This window comes from Vipera berus (genome assembly GCF_964194415.1).
Source record: "Vipera berus genome assembly, chromosome: 3".
Taxonomy (NCBI): Eukaryota; Metazoa; Chordata; class Lepidosauria; order Squamata; family Viperidae; genus Vipera; species Vipera berus.
In genome coordinates this window covers 14358464-14377463 of record NC_138204.1, presented here as the reverse complement: position 1 = coordinate 14377463, position 19000 = coordinate 14358464, and the positions used below count along the sequence as shown (strand labels likewise).

The following is a 19000-nucleotide window of genomic DNA, read 5'->3' as shown; positions in this document are numbered from 1 at the left end:
CTATTTTTATTTTTCCTTGCGTCCTCTGGTCCATTTGATCATCGTTTCAGGTGATCTGTACAGAAAGATGAGTTTAGCAAAAAGCTGCTCTTCTAACTCCAATTCTCCAGCCTCTCTGGCCAAGATGATTTCTGTACACAGTTTCAGGATGCGGTCCACATTGGGCAGCTCTTCGAACATGATGGAATGTGAGAAGCCATTGAAATACTCTCGGATGAATTTCCCAATAACCAAAACAAACGACATATAGAGACCGACAATGCTGGTGTTTAGGGAAAAGAAGAGTCAAGGTTACTTTCAGACTGTTTGAGTAGCATAAGTTTTGAAATGCATTTTCTTGTTTCTGGCCCTCTGTACTTTAATCTTCTAAGGCAGGTCACTACAGTCCAAACTCTTTTCTCATAACATTCCATATTTGTATGTGTCCCCTGCCTTTGAATTACTGAGCAAGTGACAACCCTAACCCTGGACAAGTATCCAAGAGTTGAATCTGACAGTTAACCACAAAAGCCATATCAAAATAATATATACTATTTTCCCTTAAGCTCTCAAAGCAGACACATGGATGTTACATTAGATCATGTTCTCATGTTTACATAATTTTAACTTCCCCCTTGGAGTGGAAGAAATTTTCCTATTTTTTTTACAAAATGTAGATCACATGGTGCAATTAGCTCACATGGTGTAACAAGATGGTGGCTTTGTTATCACTGAGTTGGGGGGGGGAAAGGGAGGCTCAGCCAATCTCAATGTATACATGATTGTACTTTGACAATAAAGGTTCATTCATTCAAAATGGGATGCCAGGAGGCAATGTCACCTATTTCATGCTGTATTGGAATTATTCAGACAGTCTTGTATGTAGGGACATGACACAATGTAACAACCATATCTGCTCTGGAAGCTTAAGGAATCATGGATTTTATATATCATTCTGACAGACTATCTCTTCCTGCAATATTGTGTGGTTGCTGTATAAAGTTTTAAAGTGGAACTGACCATGAGTTCAGTTCCTGGTAGAATATTTAAACCTTACAGAATAAAAACTGTCTGTGTCTGTCTGATGAGTTCCAGCATAGGATGAAACCAGTCATGTACTGGTTCCTATTAGTGAATATAAGTAAAAGCTATGATCAGTAAATGGCTAAATGGGATTTTCCTAGAGGATTTTATTCTAGAGCAAAGCTATTCTAAGGCTTTAAGAGGCTAGATTTTTTTTATTATTTAAAATTAATCCTTGTTTTTTTAATCACAGGTTAGCTAGCAGTTTGATGTAAAATATAATACAAAATAACAGTAAAAATAACAATTACAATTAAAAAGCCTGGCTGAAGAGACCACTCCTACTTACTTTCTTGAATTTTGTACGTAGTGGGAAATAAACAGTTCTGAAGGCTTGCATGCTACAGCTTCTGAATAAATAAAACACTGGAGATAACATTGGTGGCATAATGAGGTTTCTTTTTGATGTTCTCACTAGTTTCTGAGAAAGTTGATAACCCCTTTCACATGTTATTTCAACGATGGATAGTGCCACCTCAAAAACATTGTAAAGTGTGGGCTACAACAGTTACCAAGGAAACTTTCTAAATCTCTAGGACAGCTTCCTCAACTTGGTGGCCTTCAGGTGCATTTAACTCCAAATCTGTCAGTGCTGATTTGGGAACCAGAGCGGGAAATGGTGGCTCTACCATCCTTACCCATAAGCAGTGAGGAATCCCAGGCCAGAAGGACTAACTTTATCGTTACAAATTATAATCTCCATATTCTTGCTGCATCTGTTATCCAAACAGAGAGGCTTCTGCTCTTTAACAATCCACCATTCAGAAACACGACTTGAAGACTCCTTCTGCAGCTTTATGGTTATATTTCTGAAGAAGGCCATCGCATCAATGTCTTTTAACTTCTGGGAATGAACTGTTGAAAACAAGTTAGTCTCTGCTTCCCAAACTTTCTCCCTCATAACAGGATATGTGCCTGTGCTGGATCTCAATTCGATTTATTTCTTGTAATAAGACAGGGAGCAAAGAATTGGGTTCTAGCTGGGAATTCTGGGAATTCAAGTCAACATATCTTAGTTGCCAAATTTGAAAAACACTGATTTAGGCTGTGTATAATGCTGAGCTATAATTGAGTCTGTTTTGTTTTCATATGAATATGTGAAACCATCTATTGGGGTTTTTAGGGCATTATAGCTTATTCAATTGAAAATGATGTTTTAGTATTATGTATGAACAGTCAAAAGTGGTCTGCACACTCACATCTATCCTGATTCTACAGTCAAAACTGTAGAGCAGGGGTGTCAAACTCAATTTCATTGAGGGCCGCATCAGCATTGCGGTTGCCCTCAGGGGGCTGGGTGGGTGTGGCCTACTGGGTGGGTGTGGCTAGAGTGCATATGGCCTACTGGGTGGGCATGGCCAGCTCTACATCGTTTGCATCAAGGGTGCCTATGGGGGCCTGGGCAGGAGTGGGACAGATCTGAGGGTCTCTGGAAGGAGGAGGGTCTCTGGGCAGGGGACAAGGCAGTGGGGGCCGTTCGCACACTGTTTCCAGGATGGCTTCGCGGGCCGCATGAAACCACTTTGTGGGCCAGATCTGGCCCCCAGGCCTTGTGTTTGACATGTCTGCCGTAGAGCATACTGGCATTCCCCTACCTATTCGTGTGCGATTATTACCAAACGCTTCAAAACACAGGAAAAAATGTAGTCTATTGCAACTGGGCTTGTCCATCCTATTAAATCATAATTTGCTTTAACCATAGTTTGTTAATTAAGTTAGACTGATCTAGTTCCCAGTCCACGGACCGGCCCCAGTTCATGACATGCCAAAAACCTGGCCATGCAAACAAATGAAGCCCCATCCATGGGATGCAGGCAGTATACGAAGTCACGCCCGCTCTGATCCGTGGAAGAACCTCTGCACAGAACCGGTCCCCCAACCTTTGGGCACCACTGATCTAGTTCACATGAGATGCTAAACATTGACTATGATTTTCATGCAATGCAATAACCTCTAACCAATCCAAGCAAACCATTATAGCTCATTGTGATATGAAATAACGGCAAAATAAGGTTAAAAATCCACTTTAAAAGAGAATATGTTTTTTCCAGGACATAGGAACTAGCTAACCATGATGAGTATGTATATGTATCTGATTTTAAACACAAAAAAGGCCTTGTCATAAAATTTGTCTGTTGCATAACAGCTGTTTAGAAAAAAGAATTACAGGCAATGTGTATTCTGTACCTATGACTATGGGTCGCATATATATATTCAGATTGGTCAGTAGAACAAGAACAGGAGATATCTGTCATGACATCCACAGGAGTCATAGTGACAAAGATGTTAAGCACTTTGGAATATAACATATAATGTTCTAAGATACTAGAACCTGAGAACTAATTTTTCTTAGGCTACTGTTAAGCTTGTAAGCCGCCCTGAGTCTTCGGAGAAGGGCGGGATATAAATGGAATAAAAATAAAAATAAAATAAATATCTCAAAGTAGACAGTACGTTTTAATCTGCCAATCATAGAACTTACCAACTTTCAAGCTATTTGCTATTTTAGCATCTGCCTCATTAGTTGCTCTGAGATATTTTGGTAGAACACCAGGAAGTACACTTAGGAGGGAAAAAAGAAAAACATTTTTATTTTTACAAGCTTCCAAACTGATGCTAATGCTAAATTTCATTTTTTTATACAAACTCGTCCAGCCTAGATATTTTACTGCCTAAAGTGGAGCAAAAATATATCTCCTTTATCCAGATCAAGAAACATTGTGCCTAGAGCCAGAAAAATAATTACACACTTGAAATCTGAAAACCCCACAAGCATTTCTCCCTAGCCTTAGCAATGGAAATAAAAATACAAAAATAGCCTTCCCCCAGATGTCTAACAATGACATTGCATTATTTGATCATGCAATTGCATCACCACCTCGACTTGTTGCACACATTTCTGGTTATTGACCAGAGCAGATTTGTAAATAGAGACTAAAAAAAACAAAAAACCACCTACATTGGTTCAGTCCGAGTCCCAGAGAGCATGTGAACAATTTGATCCCTTATTTCCTTCTCTCTATATCGCACGGTATGTATACCAGATGCTTCAGTATTCGTCACAAGAGAAGCATTCCTGATTTCATAAGAAAATGAGCAAAAATCTTAATGTCACAGAAGCCATTTGGAGAAGGTCTGATGCATCTTTGTGATGTTTTCTGGACTGTACATATTTGTTAAAGCACAACAAATAGGGACTTAAGAAGGGTGCCTCTTTTTTGGAAAGGAATATTTGCCTTAGAGGCAAATATTGCGCTGCATCACAATATGGTTGCTTTGGCCTCAGTGGAATTTGGGAAACCATCTCAAGATGTTGGCAGCTAGGGTCAAGGGCAGACAAATGATGGAAGCAGCATTACATGAATATAATGCAAGCTCGACCTCTTCTACATAGGTCAGCACATTGCACACACAATGTTCACAAAGAGGCAGGGCTTAAGTTGCAATGGCACAATGCTGGTTTCATCCTTTTTAGAAAAGTGCAGAGATGCCTCTGAATCTGCTTGACCTTTAATGTTATGAAGGAACCAGGCCAGGGTGCTTGTTAACCATCTATCGTTTAAAAAGGACCTAATATAACATGGGAACCAGGTCAGAATGAAAGGAAATTAACGCAATAAACTGGGAACTGTATTTCACTTTCTAAGCTGGCTTCAATATGTGCATAAAATACACTTCTTTTTCTTTTACCTGGTAAGAGTCCAGTGGAAGTTGACATAGATTGCAGAGGAATTGGAGAGCTCTGCTATCATAGCTTTCCGATTCCCTGGACTGATGCTCCAGAGCAGGCTGGCATTGCCTTTTATTTTAGCCATTACAATATCCTCTGGACTATAGCCATCTATAAAGTACGAAGCAGACTATAGGGAAAATAAAATTAATTGGAAAACTGTTTTAAAAGCACAGTATAAAAACACATCTTACCTCAATACAGTCATTTCCAACCTGAAATCTTCCAAAAAATATTGGAATTGAAGAGCCTAGGGTTTCTAGCCAACACATTTGTAACTCCAACATATGGTAGAGTACCAGACTTGCTTTAAAAGGCTATCTATCTATCTATCTGTCTGTCTGTCTACTATCATTCTATCTATCTGTCAATTTAGATATCACTCATCTCACTCTCAGATATTATTATTATGGCTGGTTGCACAGTCAATCAGATGCTTACACTGGATTTGACATTTTATCCACCTATTGAGTCCTTCCCAAGGACCTGAGATAGGCAAGTGTTGTTTGATGATATTTTAAAGTTATCATCACAGGATGTAAGCCGATTATTATATATACAACAATGTGAAGTAACGGTTGCCACTTCTTTAGTTGGTGATGGCCTTCATAAACATCGAGTTCTTCCCACAAATCTAGGATATTGTTGTGTCTGTAGAGTAATTAATTGGGCCTTTCTTGAAGCGGGAAACTCTGAGTGCAATTATTGGTCGGTGCAATTTAGGCGGGAGTTTCTAGGCTGGGGATTGGCCACTGTTTGAATGTATCTGACTATATAAGGGGGAGCTAAACGGTTAATTTCAGTTGACTTATGTGTGTGTTAATAAACGTTCTTGCATAAAACCTCACTGTGTCGATCATCCATTCGAACCTAACAATTGGCGACGAAGGTGGGATAGAAACGGCGGATCAGTGAAGGAACGGCGGAGGACAGCTGTGCGCAAGGCGGAAAAATTTTAAACACAGTCAACCGTTTAATAACGCTGCCGAAAAACTAGTAATGGCACAAGTCGGCTCCCTGAAAGAGTTCGACCCGCGATACCCAGAAGACTGGGAAGAATATGTTGGCCAGGTTGAAGGGTTCCTGTTAGTAAACGGCATTACGGACGACCGAAAGAAAGCCGCAGCTCTTTTGACCATCAGCGGTACGCCCGTGTACCGGATCGCCGTCGGCCTGTGTCAGCCGCTGCCGGTGTCCAGTGTCTCTTATGCAGACTTATTGGCGAAATTGAAGGTGCACTTCACGCCGAAAAGGTCTGAATTATTTTGGAGACGGATTTTCGAAAAAAGGAATCAAAGACCTGGTGAATCGATTACACAGTTTGTGGCAGCGGTGAGAGAAGCGGCTGTGCGATGCAAATATGACAATCTCGAAATTAGAATTCGAGATCGAGTGGTGCTTGGCCTGCGAGACGAAAATCTTCAAAATCGCATAATTGCTAAGCCCACGGGAGATCTGCAGGAAGTCCTCGATGAATTATTGACTTATGAATCAACGGGGACCCGGGACCCCCCCCCCGCAACAGCATGGGCGCTTCGGCCGAAATAAATCTTGAAAGCCATGTGGACAGCGGGGAGGTGGATCAGCAATGGGAGGCCGACATTGCCGAGATTACCAGAAGATTTGGAAAAATGGCGACTAGACCGTCGCACACCGAAGGACCAGATCAGGCCCGGAGACAACAGCCGCAAACAGCGCAAAGATCACCAAGGGACAGCCAGTCCAGACTGAGAGACTCTGACCCCAGATGTGGTAGCTGTGGGGGTAACCACCCCAGATCAACATGCAGATTCCGCTCAGCAAAATGCAGATCGTGCGGAAAGACGGGCCACATCCAGGCCATTTGCCGCAGCCGGCCGCGAGACAACCGAATCCATGAAATCGACGTTTGGGCCGAAGGTAAGGTAACCCCCAGGGATCGTGGCATAGAGACCCCTAGACCTAGGGCACGACAATCCAACCGCGGGGAGGAGGCGAGAGTCAACCACATAGGACAACAAAAAATTAATCACATACTGAGGCCTAAATTAAAAATTGTAGTCCAATTGCAAGGAATACCCTGCAAAATGGAGGTAGATTCAGGGGCCTCAGTATCAATAATTTCATGTGAAACCCTGCAGCACATTGAACAAAAAAGTGGTCAAAAAATTCCACTCAAGCCGACTAAAATCCAGCTTGCCGATTTCCAAAAATCTCCCATAGCAACCAAGGGAAAAATCACCATTAGGGTTAAATATAAGGGGTTTAATGGGTCATTGGACCTGTTAGTGACCGAGGGCCAAAGAACTAGCTTGGTTGGCCTTAATTGGTTCCCTGCTTTAGGAATTTGGGTCGGGGGAATAAATACAATTCAAAGTAAGACCCTCAAAACTGTTTGCGATGAATTCGCAGACGTGTTTGATGGATCTTTAGGTAAATATAAAGGCCCCCCCATCAATTTTAATTTGGACCCTGCAGTAAAACCTATTAGATTAAAGGCCCGGAGGGTGCCTTTTGCCCTTAAACAAAAAATCGAGGCCGAGCTTGATAAGCTTGTAGGCCAAGGCGTATTAGAACCGGTCGAGGGAGGCCTGTGGGAGACACCAATCGTCACACCCCTAAAACCTAATGGGGATGTGAGGATTTGTGCCGATTATAAAGCCACTCTAAATTTAGGAATGAAAAAGCACGCTTACCCGGTCCCCACGGTGAAGCAGGTCCTCGCGACGATCCAGGACGGTGCCATCTTTGCCAAGCTTGACTTGGCGCAGGCGTATTTACAGCTTACCGTGTCTAAGGAAGCCGCCGAGGCCCAAACGATTGTTACTCACAAGGGGGCGTTTCGAGTTTACAGGCTTCAATTTGGCATTGCAGCAGCTCCAGGCATCTTTCAGGAGGTGATGGAGAGGACCTTAAAGGGCATACCTGGTGTATGCCCTTACTTTGATGATGTCCTGATTGCTGGAAAAACTGAAGAAATTTTAGCTGACCGGTTGGAACAGGTATTGGGGAAATTTAGAGATGCAGGGCTTAAATTGAAAAGGGAAAAATGTTTTATTGGGGTTAAATCAACAGAATTTTTAGGGTTTAGAATTGATGAGAAGGGCATTCACCCAACAACCGAAAAAATTAAAGCAATTAAATTGGCACCTGAACCAAAGAACAAGGCTGAATTACAAGCCTTTTTAGGATTAGTAAATTTTTATCATACATTTTTACCACATAAAGCTGCCATTGCTGAACCATTACATAGGCTGTTAGACAAGAAAACCCCTTGGCAATGGCAGGAAAAACATAGAATCAGTTTTCAAACTTTAAAAGACATTTTGTCCAGCCATTCCACTGTTACACACTTTATTGAAAATAAGCCAATTTATTTAGCGTGTGATGCTTCACCTTATGGTGTTGGGGCTGTCATCAGCCATATGGATGACAAGGGTCAACAAAAGCCAATTGCATATTATTCCAGGACGCTTACAAAAGCTGAAAGGAATTATGCCCAAATTGACAGGGAAGCCTTAGCAATAGTGGCAGGTGTAAAAAAGTTCCATGATTACCTTTATGGTAGGAACTTTACTATATATACTGACCATAAGCCTTTACTAGGATTGTTTACTACGGATAAGCAGACACCTCAGATCATGTCTCCTAGGATGCTTAGGTGGTCTATTTTCCTCGTTCACCCTGAAACATAGACCAGGCAAAGAGATGGGCCATGCAGATGCTTTAAGCACACTGCCTCTAATTGACACTGAGTGTGATCCTGCTCCAGCGGGCCAAATTTTGTCCTTACACGAAATATCTGAGTGCCCGTTAACTGCAAAGGATATTGCAGCGGCCACTAAGAAAGATCTAATACTCAACAGAATTTCTGCCTGGGTTCAAGGGGGATGGCCCAATAAAAATCCGGACCCTAAATTCACACCCTATTTTAGGAGAAAAGATGAATTATCATCCCATTTGGGATGCATTTTGTGGGGCAGCCGAATGGTTATTCCTGAGATTCATAGAAAGTCAGTAATAGCAGAACTACACGAAGGTCACCCGGGAATTGTCCGTATGAAGGCCCTTGCTAGAAGCCACTTGTGGTGGCCTGGGTTAGACACAGCAATTGAAGAGTGCGTAGCTGGTTGTTATCTGTGCCAACGATCTAGGCCGGAACAGGCTCACACAACAACCCACAAGTGGGAGGCGGCTAGGAATCCATGGTCACGCATTCATATTGATTTTGCAGGGCCATTTCAGGGCCTGACATTCCTAGTTGTAGTGGACAGCTTTTCCCGGTGGTTGGAGGTTGTGCCTGTTAAATCTATGTCATCAGCTAAAACAATTCAGGTTTTAAGGGGCCTCTTTGCCACCCATGGGTTACCTGACGTGATTGTCTCTGACAATGGGCCCCAATTCACCTCTGCTGAATTTCAGGATTTCCTCAAGGCCAATTGGATTAGGCACATGACGTCGGCACCCTTTCACCCGTCCACCAATGGCTTGGCTGAACGGAACGTCCGAACAACAAAAGACGCTCTGAAACGGATCATCCGCGGCAACTGGCAACAGAGATTGGCACAATTCCTATTGACACAGCATACGACACCGTGCACAGCCACAGGGAAGAGCCCGGCTGAAATGAGGTGGGGACGACGTTTAACCACAAAGCTGGACAGGCTTCACCCTGATAGACTACCCACAGAAGCTGAGGCGGCTATTCCAACCCGGTCTCTCAACATCGGGGACTTAGTATGGGCCAGGAACTATGGTCCAGGGGACAAATGGGTACCTGGAGCGGTCATTGATGTCACGGGGCCGTTATCGTACACTATTGAGGGGGAAGGGAATAGAGTAATTAAGAGACATATAGACCAATTAAGAAAAAGGGCCCCAGAAATTGTGCAAAATGATGTGGGTCAATACACACAGACTCATGATGTCACATTCAATCCTGACCAGCTGGGCTCAGCAACTAGTGGGCATGAAGAGGGTGGAGTAGAAACGCAAATCGGGGTACCGGAAACAGTGCCACAGTATGGCAATGCTGATTGGGAGTTGTTTCCGGTGGGCACAAGTGTATCGCATAGACGTCCAGTTCAACAACAACAAACACAACAACAAAACACTAACATTGCGTCAACAGAGCCCTTGCCCCAAATATCTGGGTCTTTAGCCAATTGCCAAACAGCGAATGAGACTGTTACCAACAAGAATAATAGATATCCTACTAGGGTTCACAAGCCACCATTATATCTGAAAGATTATGTTAATAAATAACATTAGTGGGGGGGAAGGGGTGTTGTGTCTGTAGAGTAATTAATTGGGCCTTTCTTGAAGCGGGAAACTCTGAGTGCAATTATTGGTCGGTGCAATTTAGGCGGGAGTTTCTAGGCTGGGGATTGGCCACTGTTTGAATGTATCTGACTATATAAGGGGGAGCTAAACGGTTAATTTCAGTTGACTTATGTGTGTGTTAATAAACGTTCTTGCATAAAACTTCACTGTGTCGATCATCCATTCGAACCTAACAGATATCATAGTATCCGGTCGAGACCTTGGTTGACACCTGGCAATGGGCTGCTTCTGAGGCTCTCGATCACGTTGTTCCTTTGCGGCCTCTGACCCAGCGCAGGTCCCAGTTGGCCCCATGGTTCTCCATGGACCTACGGGAGATGAAGCGCCAGAGGAGGGGCCTAGAGAGCGTTTGGAGATCCAGTCGGTCCAAATCTGACTGAGCACAGTTAAGATCTTTCACTAGATCTTATCTTGTGGAAATGGAGGCGACGAAGCGTACTTACTTTGCTGCCCTCATTTCGTCCGCAGATAATTGCCCGGATGCCCTGTTTAGGGTGACCCGCTCCCTTTTAAATCAAGGGACAGGGGAAGATCCCTTGCGGGGACGGGCCAAGGAGTTTAGTCAGCATCTGCTGGACAAGATCGCTGATTCGGACCGGTCTGGACTCCGATTGGGCAGTATCTGACGAGGGGGAAGCGACAGGTCTGGCCAATATTATCTGGGAGGAGTTTGACCCTGTGACTCCGGATGAAGTGGACAGGATCATGGGTAGATTAAGTGCCACCACGTGTTTATTGGACCCGTGTCCCTCCTGGCTGGTTTATGCAGCTCGGGAGGTTACACGAGGCTGGCTCCAGGCAGTGATCAATGCTTCGAGTGAGGGGTGCTTCCCTGCCGCCTTGAAGGAGGCGGTGGTGAGGCCCCTCCTCAAGAAACCTGCTTTGGACCCAGCTATTTTAAATAATTTTCGTCCTGTCTCCAACCTTCGCTTTATTGTGAAGGTTGTTGAGAGCGTGGTGGCACGGCAGCTCCCGTTGGTCCTGGAGGAAGCTGAGTATCTGGATCCATACCAATCGGGTTTCAGGCCCGGGTACAGCACGGAGATGGCATTGGTTGTGCTGGTGGATGATCTCTGGCGGGCTCGGGATAGGGGTTATTCCTCTATCCTGGTCCTATTAGATCTCTCAGCGGCTTTTGATACCATCGACCATGGTATCTTGCTGCGACGTCTCCGGGAGTTGGGAGTGGGAGGCACTGTTTTACGGTGGTTCTCCTCCTACCTCTCGGGCCGTTTGCAGACAGTGTTGGCAGGAGGTCAGAGGTCAACCCCGAAGCCCCTTGATTGTGGCGTGCCTCAGGGGTCGGTCCTCTCTCCCCTCCTGTTCAACATCTACATGAAGCCACTGGGTGAGATCATACGCGGTTTCGGAGTGAGGTATCATCAATATGCTGATGATACCCAGCTTTTCATCTCCACTCTGAACCAACCCAGTGATGCCCTCAACGTGATGTCCCGTTGCCTGGAAGCGGTACGAATCTGGATGGGGAAGAACAGGCTCCAACTCAACCCGGCCAAGACCGAGTGCCTGTATGTGTTGGCATCTCGTGTTGTCCAAGATTTACCATCTTTGGTTATGGGGGGAGAGGTGTTGCCTCCCGTTGATGGGGCGCGCAACTTAGGCGTCCTCCTGGATGCACGACTCAATTTAGATCATATAGGAGTCATGGCCAGGGGGGCATTTGCCCAGGTTCGCCTGGTGCGCCAGTTGCGCCCCTATTTGGTCCGAGATGCCTTACGTACAATCACTCATGCACTCGTTACCTCCCGTATAGATTACTGCAATGCTCTCTACATGGGGCTGCCCTTGAAGACCACCCGGAGGCTTCAGCTGGTGCAGAATGCGGCTACGCGGGTTGTGGTGGGAGCATCCTGATACTCGCATATTACACCCCTCCTGTGTGGGCTGCATTGGTTGCCGGTTGCCCTCCGGCTGAGGTTCAAGGTGCTGGTTCTTACCTATAAAGCCCTACATGGCTTAGGCCCAGGATATTTACAGGACCATCTGCTGCCAGGAACGACTTCCCATTGCCCTGTGCGCTCACACAGGGAGGGTGTCCTCAGGGTGCCGTCGGCCAGACAATGTCGGCTGGCGACCCCCAGGGGGAAGGCCTTCTCTGTCGTGGCGCCTGCCCTTTGGAATCAGCTCCCCCGAGAACTTTGGATGGCCCTAGATCTCCAGTCCTTTCGTCGTGACCTAAAGACATACCTTTTCCAACTGGCCGACCTGGACTGACGACGGGGGTTTTAATTTTGTTTTAATTTTTATTGGTTTTTATTGGGGCTTTGTAAAATTTAATCTCTTTTAATATTTGTATTCATTGTTTTTATTGTTGTTTTATTGTTGTTAGCCGCCCCGAGTCCTTCGGGAGATAGGGAGGCATACAAGTCCCATAATTAAATTAAATTAAATAATTAAATTAAATTAAATTAAATTAAATTAAATTAAATTAAATTAAATTAAATTAAATTAAATTAAATTAAATATTGGCATAGTATATGCAGATGAAAGCAGTGTTGCCTTTTGTAATAGTCAGATGGAAATTTTATGATGTGTAGATTTTCTATGTGCCATCCAAGATTTTTGGGACTGGTGCCAGTGGGCCAATAACCACCAGGACCACCACAGTTGGTATATGCCATAATCTTTCAATTCTTATGTTCAGATCTTATTATGATTATACCATTTTATTAGTAGTTTGCAATTTTTTGTATCAAGAATATGCCAAGAGAGTCCAGAAACATGTGAACAGTCCCAATCCTATGATGTGTTGAATTGTCTCATGCCGATTGTGAGAGCCAATTGCTACATTTTCTGGAATTTTGTGAGCCGGTTGAGAGTAGAGCTAAGCCATAATCATTAGTTGGTGGCATGGTGTGGTGAAAACAATGGAGCCAGCAGAGCTAGTTTGACTGCATTTAATGGCATGCCACTTGCCCCAATATGTCCTGCTTTCCATTTCATTATGAAAAAATGATAGCATAAGAAATAGGGTGCAGTCAACCAGGGAAATTCCTCCCAGGCACCTCACGACCAACTAATTTTACACTGAATGCAAAGGAGGGGAAGAGACAACTTCCAGCCAACAGTTCCTGCTTTTCATTATGAAAGCATCTGGTAACTGAAAAAGGGAAGACAACCTAAGTTGGAACTGTGTTCTCAGTAACTAATAATAACATTCATATTGCCCCTGCTTCTAAAGCTGTAATATGGGCATCGCTCCATAAGAGAGTTGGTTCAGTTTGTTGAACTGATTCACTTACATCTTCTGTTCTATAACTGTAGTTTTAGGGTTTGAACTGAATTTAAATGAGAACTCGCCAATGCCTTGGGCCAAAAACTGGTTTCAAGGACCAGGATTAAAACAGGAACAATACAAAATTAACAGTAAAACGGGATGTGGAATGTATTTTTCCCCAAAATGAAGTAACAATGGGATACATTGTAATATATCCCGATACTCCCATGTAACACCTCTTCTCTGTGAGCTGCATTGGCTTCCAGTTGCCCTCCGGGTGAGATTCAAGGTGCTGGTAATGACCTATAAAGCCCTAAATGGCTTGGGTCCGGAATATCTAAGGGAACACCTGCTGCCGGCATCATCTTCCCATCGTCCTGTGCGCCCCCACAGGGAGGGCCTTCTCAGGGTACCGCCGGTTAATGAATGCCGGCGGGTTATTCCCAGGGGAAGGGCGTTCTCTGTGGGTGCGCCTGCCCTATGGAACCAACTACCCACAGAACTTAGGACTGCCCCCGACCTTCGCTCATTTCGCCGGGACCTGAAAACTTGGCTCTTCGATCTATTTGGTCCAGACTGTGGGGTTCTTAATTTAACTGGGTTTTAGATTTACTCTTGGGGCTTGAATTTAATTTAATTGTTTTAATTGTTTTTAATTTTTTGTATTCATGGTTTTAACTGCCCTGTAAACCGCCCTGAGTCCTATGGGAATAGGGCGGTATACAAATCCAATAAAACAAATAAATAAATAAATAAATATGCTATATATATATTTAGTTTCGGATTGTTTCTATTGGTTTTAAATGCTTTATTGTTTTATAACTGTAAGCCACCTAGTGTCTCTTGGTTGAGATCAGTCAGCATAGAAATTAAATAAATTTCCTTGAATCTTGCAATATGTTTTTTTTTGGGGGGGGGGGAGAGGGGGGGGACAACTGGGAAAAAATGCCGGAGAAATGATCCCTGCATTCATATTGTGAGAGTGTCCTTGTGTATGTACTGTATATACAATATATATATTGTGTATATTATAAAGGTACATATATACTTACAGGATAGAGAGCATATTGAGCAGAGAATTGATTATATGCTGCATGAGTGAAAGGAACCAGATTTTGTTGCTGAGCACTCATGGTGAACAAGGACTAGAAAAAAAGAGAAAAACAAAGACTATATTACACACTTTTGGTATGCTAGAAATGTAACTCACTTTATTGACTCTTGTAAGTGGGCTTATTGCAGCTCTTTGGCTTCATCTCCAAACAATGCATCAGAGGTGGGAGGGAGAGGGGGAAATTTCACAGTATCATTTTCCAAAGTACACAACTTGTGTTATTTGTGCGATGACATCATTACATCTGTGATGTCATCATGCCTTTTATCAGACATTTGAAGTCTCCAGCTGACCATTATCTCATCCATGCACTCTTAACTTATACTTTTCAGATGTGCTGAATGACAATTTCCAGGATGGGTTCCCAAATTTGGAGGGCAGCAAGTTGGGGAAAGATGATCTATTCTGACCAGGAAGAAAAACCTTCCATATTACTAACTGTGGAATTCTTTCTGAACAAAGACTGAATGAAGCCTTATTAATTTAATAAATAAACATTTTTTGCAGGCAAGGATCTACTTAATCACAGACCCATAGCTCCTTTCTCTTTTTAATTGATTTAAATTGAGTAATGGAAATGGAACTACTTGTGAAAGGCTTAAATATTCTTTTCTCAACTTTCTTCTCTGTTACCTCATAACCACTGATGGTAATTTTGACAGAAACATCCAAGGGCTGGTTGGTGACACCTGCCATAGATTTCAGTGACATAAGAAGAAGTGGAAACCATACAATGAAGACAAGTAAGAAGATAGTGAAGCCACCCATCCCATACTTCATAATTGGTTTCTTCTTCTGTCCAGGAGGTTGGGGATATTTCTGGAGGGGAAAGCGGAGTTAATTGACAAAGAGTATGGTTACTCCAGATACATACTGAAATAATAGCAATAGCAATTAGATTTATATACCACTTCATAGTGGTATAAGATGGTAGAGGACAGGAAGGCCTGGAGGAACGTTGTCCATAGGGTCACGATGGATCGGACACGACTTCGCAGCTAACAACAACAACAAGTGATTTGCTGCACTAAATAGTTTACAGAATCAGCATATTGCCCTCAACAATCTGAGTCCTCATTTTACCAACCTCAAAGGGATGGAAGGCCGAGTCAAACTTTAAGCGAGTCGGGATTGAATTCCTGGCAATGGGCAGAATTAGTCTGCAATATGCATTCTCAGCACTGCACCACCATGGCTCAGTAAGTAAATAGTACCAACCAATCTATACAGTATGAGAGTCATCTGAAGCCAGAACCAACAGTAGCAACCTTAAATTCTACACAAGTGCTTCAGCATCGCTAATTTTGATTTTGAATATGATTAAAATTAGCAACAGAGCATGTTCTGAATTCTACTTCCTAAGCTCTGGTGATCAAAGCTACACTGTTGGTGATTGGTAACGTTCCAAGGTAATTTATTTATTTATTTATTTATTTATTTTATTACCGTACATTTATATACCGCCCTTTCCCAGAGGACTCAGGGCGATTTACAGGGAATTAAAAACCAAAAATACAAGTTAAAAACCAAGTTTAAAAAAGATTAAATTTATCCCTGTACAAATAAAACCCCAATTAAAATAAATTAATCCTCAGCCTGGGCCAGAGAGCTCGAAGAGCCAGGTCTTCAGGCCCTGGCGGAATGAACGGAGGTCGGGGGCAGTCCTCAGCTCCACTGGCAGCTGGTTCCACAGGGCAGGTGCCCCCACTGAGAAGGCCCTATCCCTGGGTGTTACCCGCCGGCAATCTCTTACCGGTGGGACCCTGAGAAGACCCTCCCTGTGGGAGCGCACTGGACGAAGGGAACTTGATGCCGGCAGCAGGTGTTCCCTCAGATACCCCGGACCCAAGCCATGTAGGGCTTTATAGGTGATGACCAGCACCTTGAATTTCACCCGGAGGGCAACCGGAAGCCAATGCAGCTCGCGGAGTAGAGGTGTTACATGGGAGTATCGGGAGACCCCCATCACAACTCGCGCGGCCGCATTCTGCACCAGTTGAAGCCTCCGAGTGGTCCTCAAGGGCAGCCCCATGTAGAGAGCGTTGCAGTAGTCCAAACGGGAGGTCACGAGCGCATGAGTAACTGTGCGTAGGGCATCTCGGTCCAGATAGGGTCGCAACTGGCGCACCAGGCGAACCTGGGCAAAAGCCCCCCTGGTCATGGCTCCTATATGGTCTTCAAAATTGAGTCGTGAATCCAGGAGGACGCCCAAGTTGCGAGCCCTATCAATGCATGATTGAATGTTTTTCTCCCTTCTCCCTTTCCCTTCTCCCTCTCAAATAACAAGGCAGGGCAATTCAGTAACCAACAGTGCAGGATCTAAGTAAATTGTGGGAAGTGAATAATTTTACATGGGAACTGGAGAGGTTCATGGTAGAGGAGGATCCCAATGGTTACTGAGATTTCCGCCTTCTGAATTATGAGCAACGGGCCTTAGTACAGTACTGATGGCTAGGAAACCAGTAAAAGAGAACTCTTGCCTTCTGGTCCAGGGTTATGACTTTCCCAAATTATCTAGTTGAACACTGGGGCACAGATCCCCAACCCCCGGTCTGTGGACTGGCACCAGTCCGTGGCATGCCAGCAACCAGGCTGCACAAACAAGTGAAGCCCCATCTGCGGGATGCAGGCAGCATGTGAAACCATGCCCCCTCTGCTCTGTGAAAAAACCTGTCTCCAAGGAACTGGTCCCTGGTGCCCAAAAGGTTGGGGGCCGCTGCACTCGGGGAACACAGATTTATTCATTTACTGCTCAACTAACAACTCTGGGCTAGATGGGCTTAGGGGCTGATCCAGGACTCCGATAAGATTTTTTAAGACAATCAGGTTGACTGTATTTTTTTTTCTTACACAGAAAAAAACAGCATCCTGGACATCTACATAACTGAAAAATACATCCCTGCATCCATTTTAATGATATGCATCAAGCAACAACCAAGGAAAGCATATTTTTGTAAGTATAATATAATTTGTCCAATGCCAAATATTTCAAAATCCCTTTATGATTTATTTCACAAATGTGCAATGATCTCAGTGTTTTCATCTCAGTGTTTCCAAAAACTACATGTTGTGGCCATATTTCCATTTGTGAATATTCAGATATGAGCAAAAAGATGATCATCACAGAAATTGGGAATCTTAAATACACTATTATAATAACGAAAGCCATCCATTTCAGGAGACTACTAGACCATCCTAGACTCCCCTCTCCCTGCCACATAGTAGATATTTTACACTACATTTTCCAGAGTTCCCAGCAAGATTATCCTATGTTACTTGCATTAAGAGGGCTAGCAAGATCCAGAAAAAATAACACTCACTTTTTCACATTCTCTCTGACATTTTAGAATGAAAATATTTGCATAAATATCCTCTAGGCAAATCCAACTGGACAGACTGAGTGTAGAATCAGTCCAGACCCAGTCCACAGCAGTCTTCAGCTCAATCAAGAAAGGTATCATGCGGAATCTATCCACGAGAGAATAAAAAAGGCAAGTTGATATTGGCGACTAGCATTTTGTAATAAATATTGGAAACAGAAAATTTGATAAATTAATTTTTAGTTTATTCAAAGGTTTTCCTCTAAAGAAAAATCTGCAGAGAACTATCAATCTTTAATTTGGATACCAATAACATCCTGATACAGAATTACAAATTAAAACATCTGCACTCATTTTAAATTTACATAGCAGATATGTTTTGCCACTAAATAATTTAATCACTGCTGCTAACATTGCAGCTTCCTTATATATTTTCAGGTACAAAATCTTAAGAGAATGAAAATGATAAATTGTACTTTTTACAAGTGGCATAGACGCAACAAAAATAATTCATATAATATTGACTAATTGATTGATTTTAGGATCAATCAATCGTAGATTTCCATTTATGAAAAACAGAAGGATGACTCATAAAAAATGTATAATCATAATTTTATTTATAGCTGTTTACAAAAAAATATATATTCAATTTGTCAAAACTAAGTGATCTTTATTACCATATGAAAAAAGAAATGGAAGGTAGCCAGGGCTGTTTCTTGATTCCTTTGTCTGGGAGCCATAGAGTTCTGATTATTATAGGGCTGGTAAAACTCTGAATGTAGATCTACTCCGCCCCCCGCCCCCCCGTAAATCAAATCCAGCAAATCAAGCCCAGTGCATCTATCTGAGCAAATGGCTATCCAATCTTTTTTCTTGAAAACCTCCACTGATGGAGCAGTTATAACATGTTTCATAGCTCTCAGTCAGGAATTTCTCTATTCCATGTTTGGATACCTCTTTCTTACGTTTTCACTCGCCAGTTCTGTCTTGCTCACAGATGCTCAGGAGAAATAAATCCAGACCTTCTGATTTCCTTCATGCATCTGATGACTGCTTCCATATCTCCCCTGATCTTTCTCTTCTTTAAGCTAACCATACCAAGTTCCTTTAATCAATGTTTAGAGGATTTAGCCCTCAAGCCTCTTGCTATCTTTGTCATTCTTCTCTGTACTCTTTCCAGCTCTTCACCATCTTTTTTTATCTTGTGAACTCCA

At 43.2% G+C, this 19000-nt stretch overlaps 1 protein-coding gene across 1 annotated transcript in view; it reads right to left on the bottom strand.

The window, feature by feature from the left end:
* Window positions 1-6: 6 nt before the first annotated feature.
* LOC308665584 (piezo-type mechanosensitive ion channel component 2-like) overlaps window positions 7-19000 on the bottom strand; it is a gene marked incomplete at both ends in the record, with an annotated part of 78181 nt that continues 59187 nt past the window's right edge. The window contains 8 exons of the mRNA XM_081323648.1: window positions 7-262; window positions 1701-1917; window positions 3545-3624; window positions 4022-4138; window positions 4753-4922; window positions 14405-14497; window positions 15100-15285; window positions 17787-17934. Of these exons, the coding sequence (XP_081179774.1) occupies window positions 7-262; window positions 1701-1917; window positions 3545-3624; window positions 4022-4138; window positions 4753-4922; window positions 14405-14497; window positions 15100-15285; window positions 17787-17934 (1267 nt within the window). The remainder of the gene's footprint in view (window positions 263-1700; window positions 1918-3544; window positions 3625-4021; window positions 4139-4752; window positions 4923-14404; window positions 14498-15099; window positions 15286-17786; window positions 17935-19000) is intronic.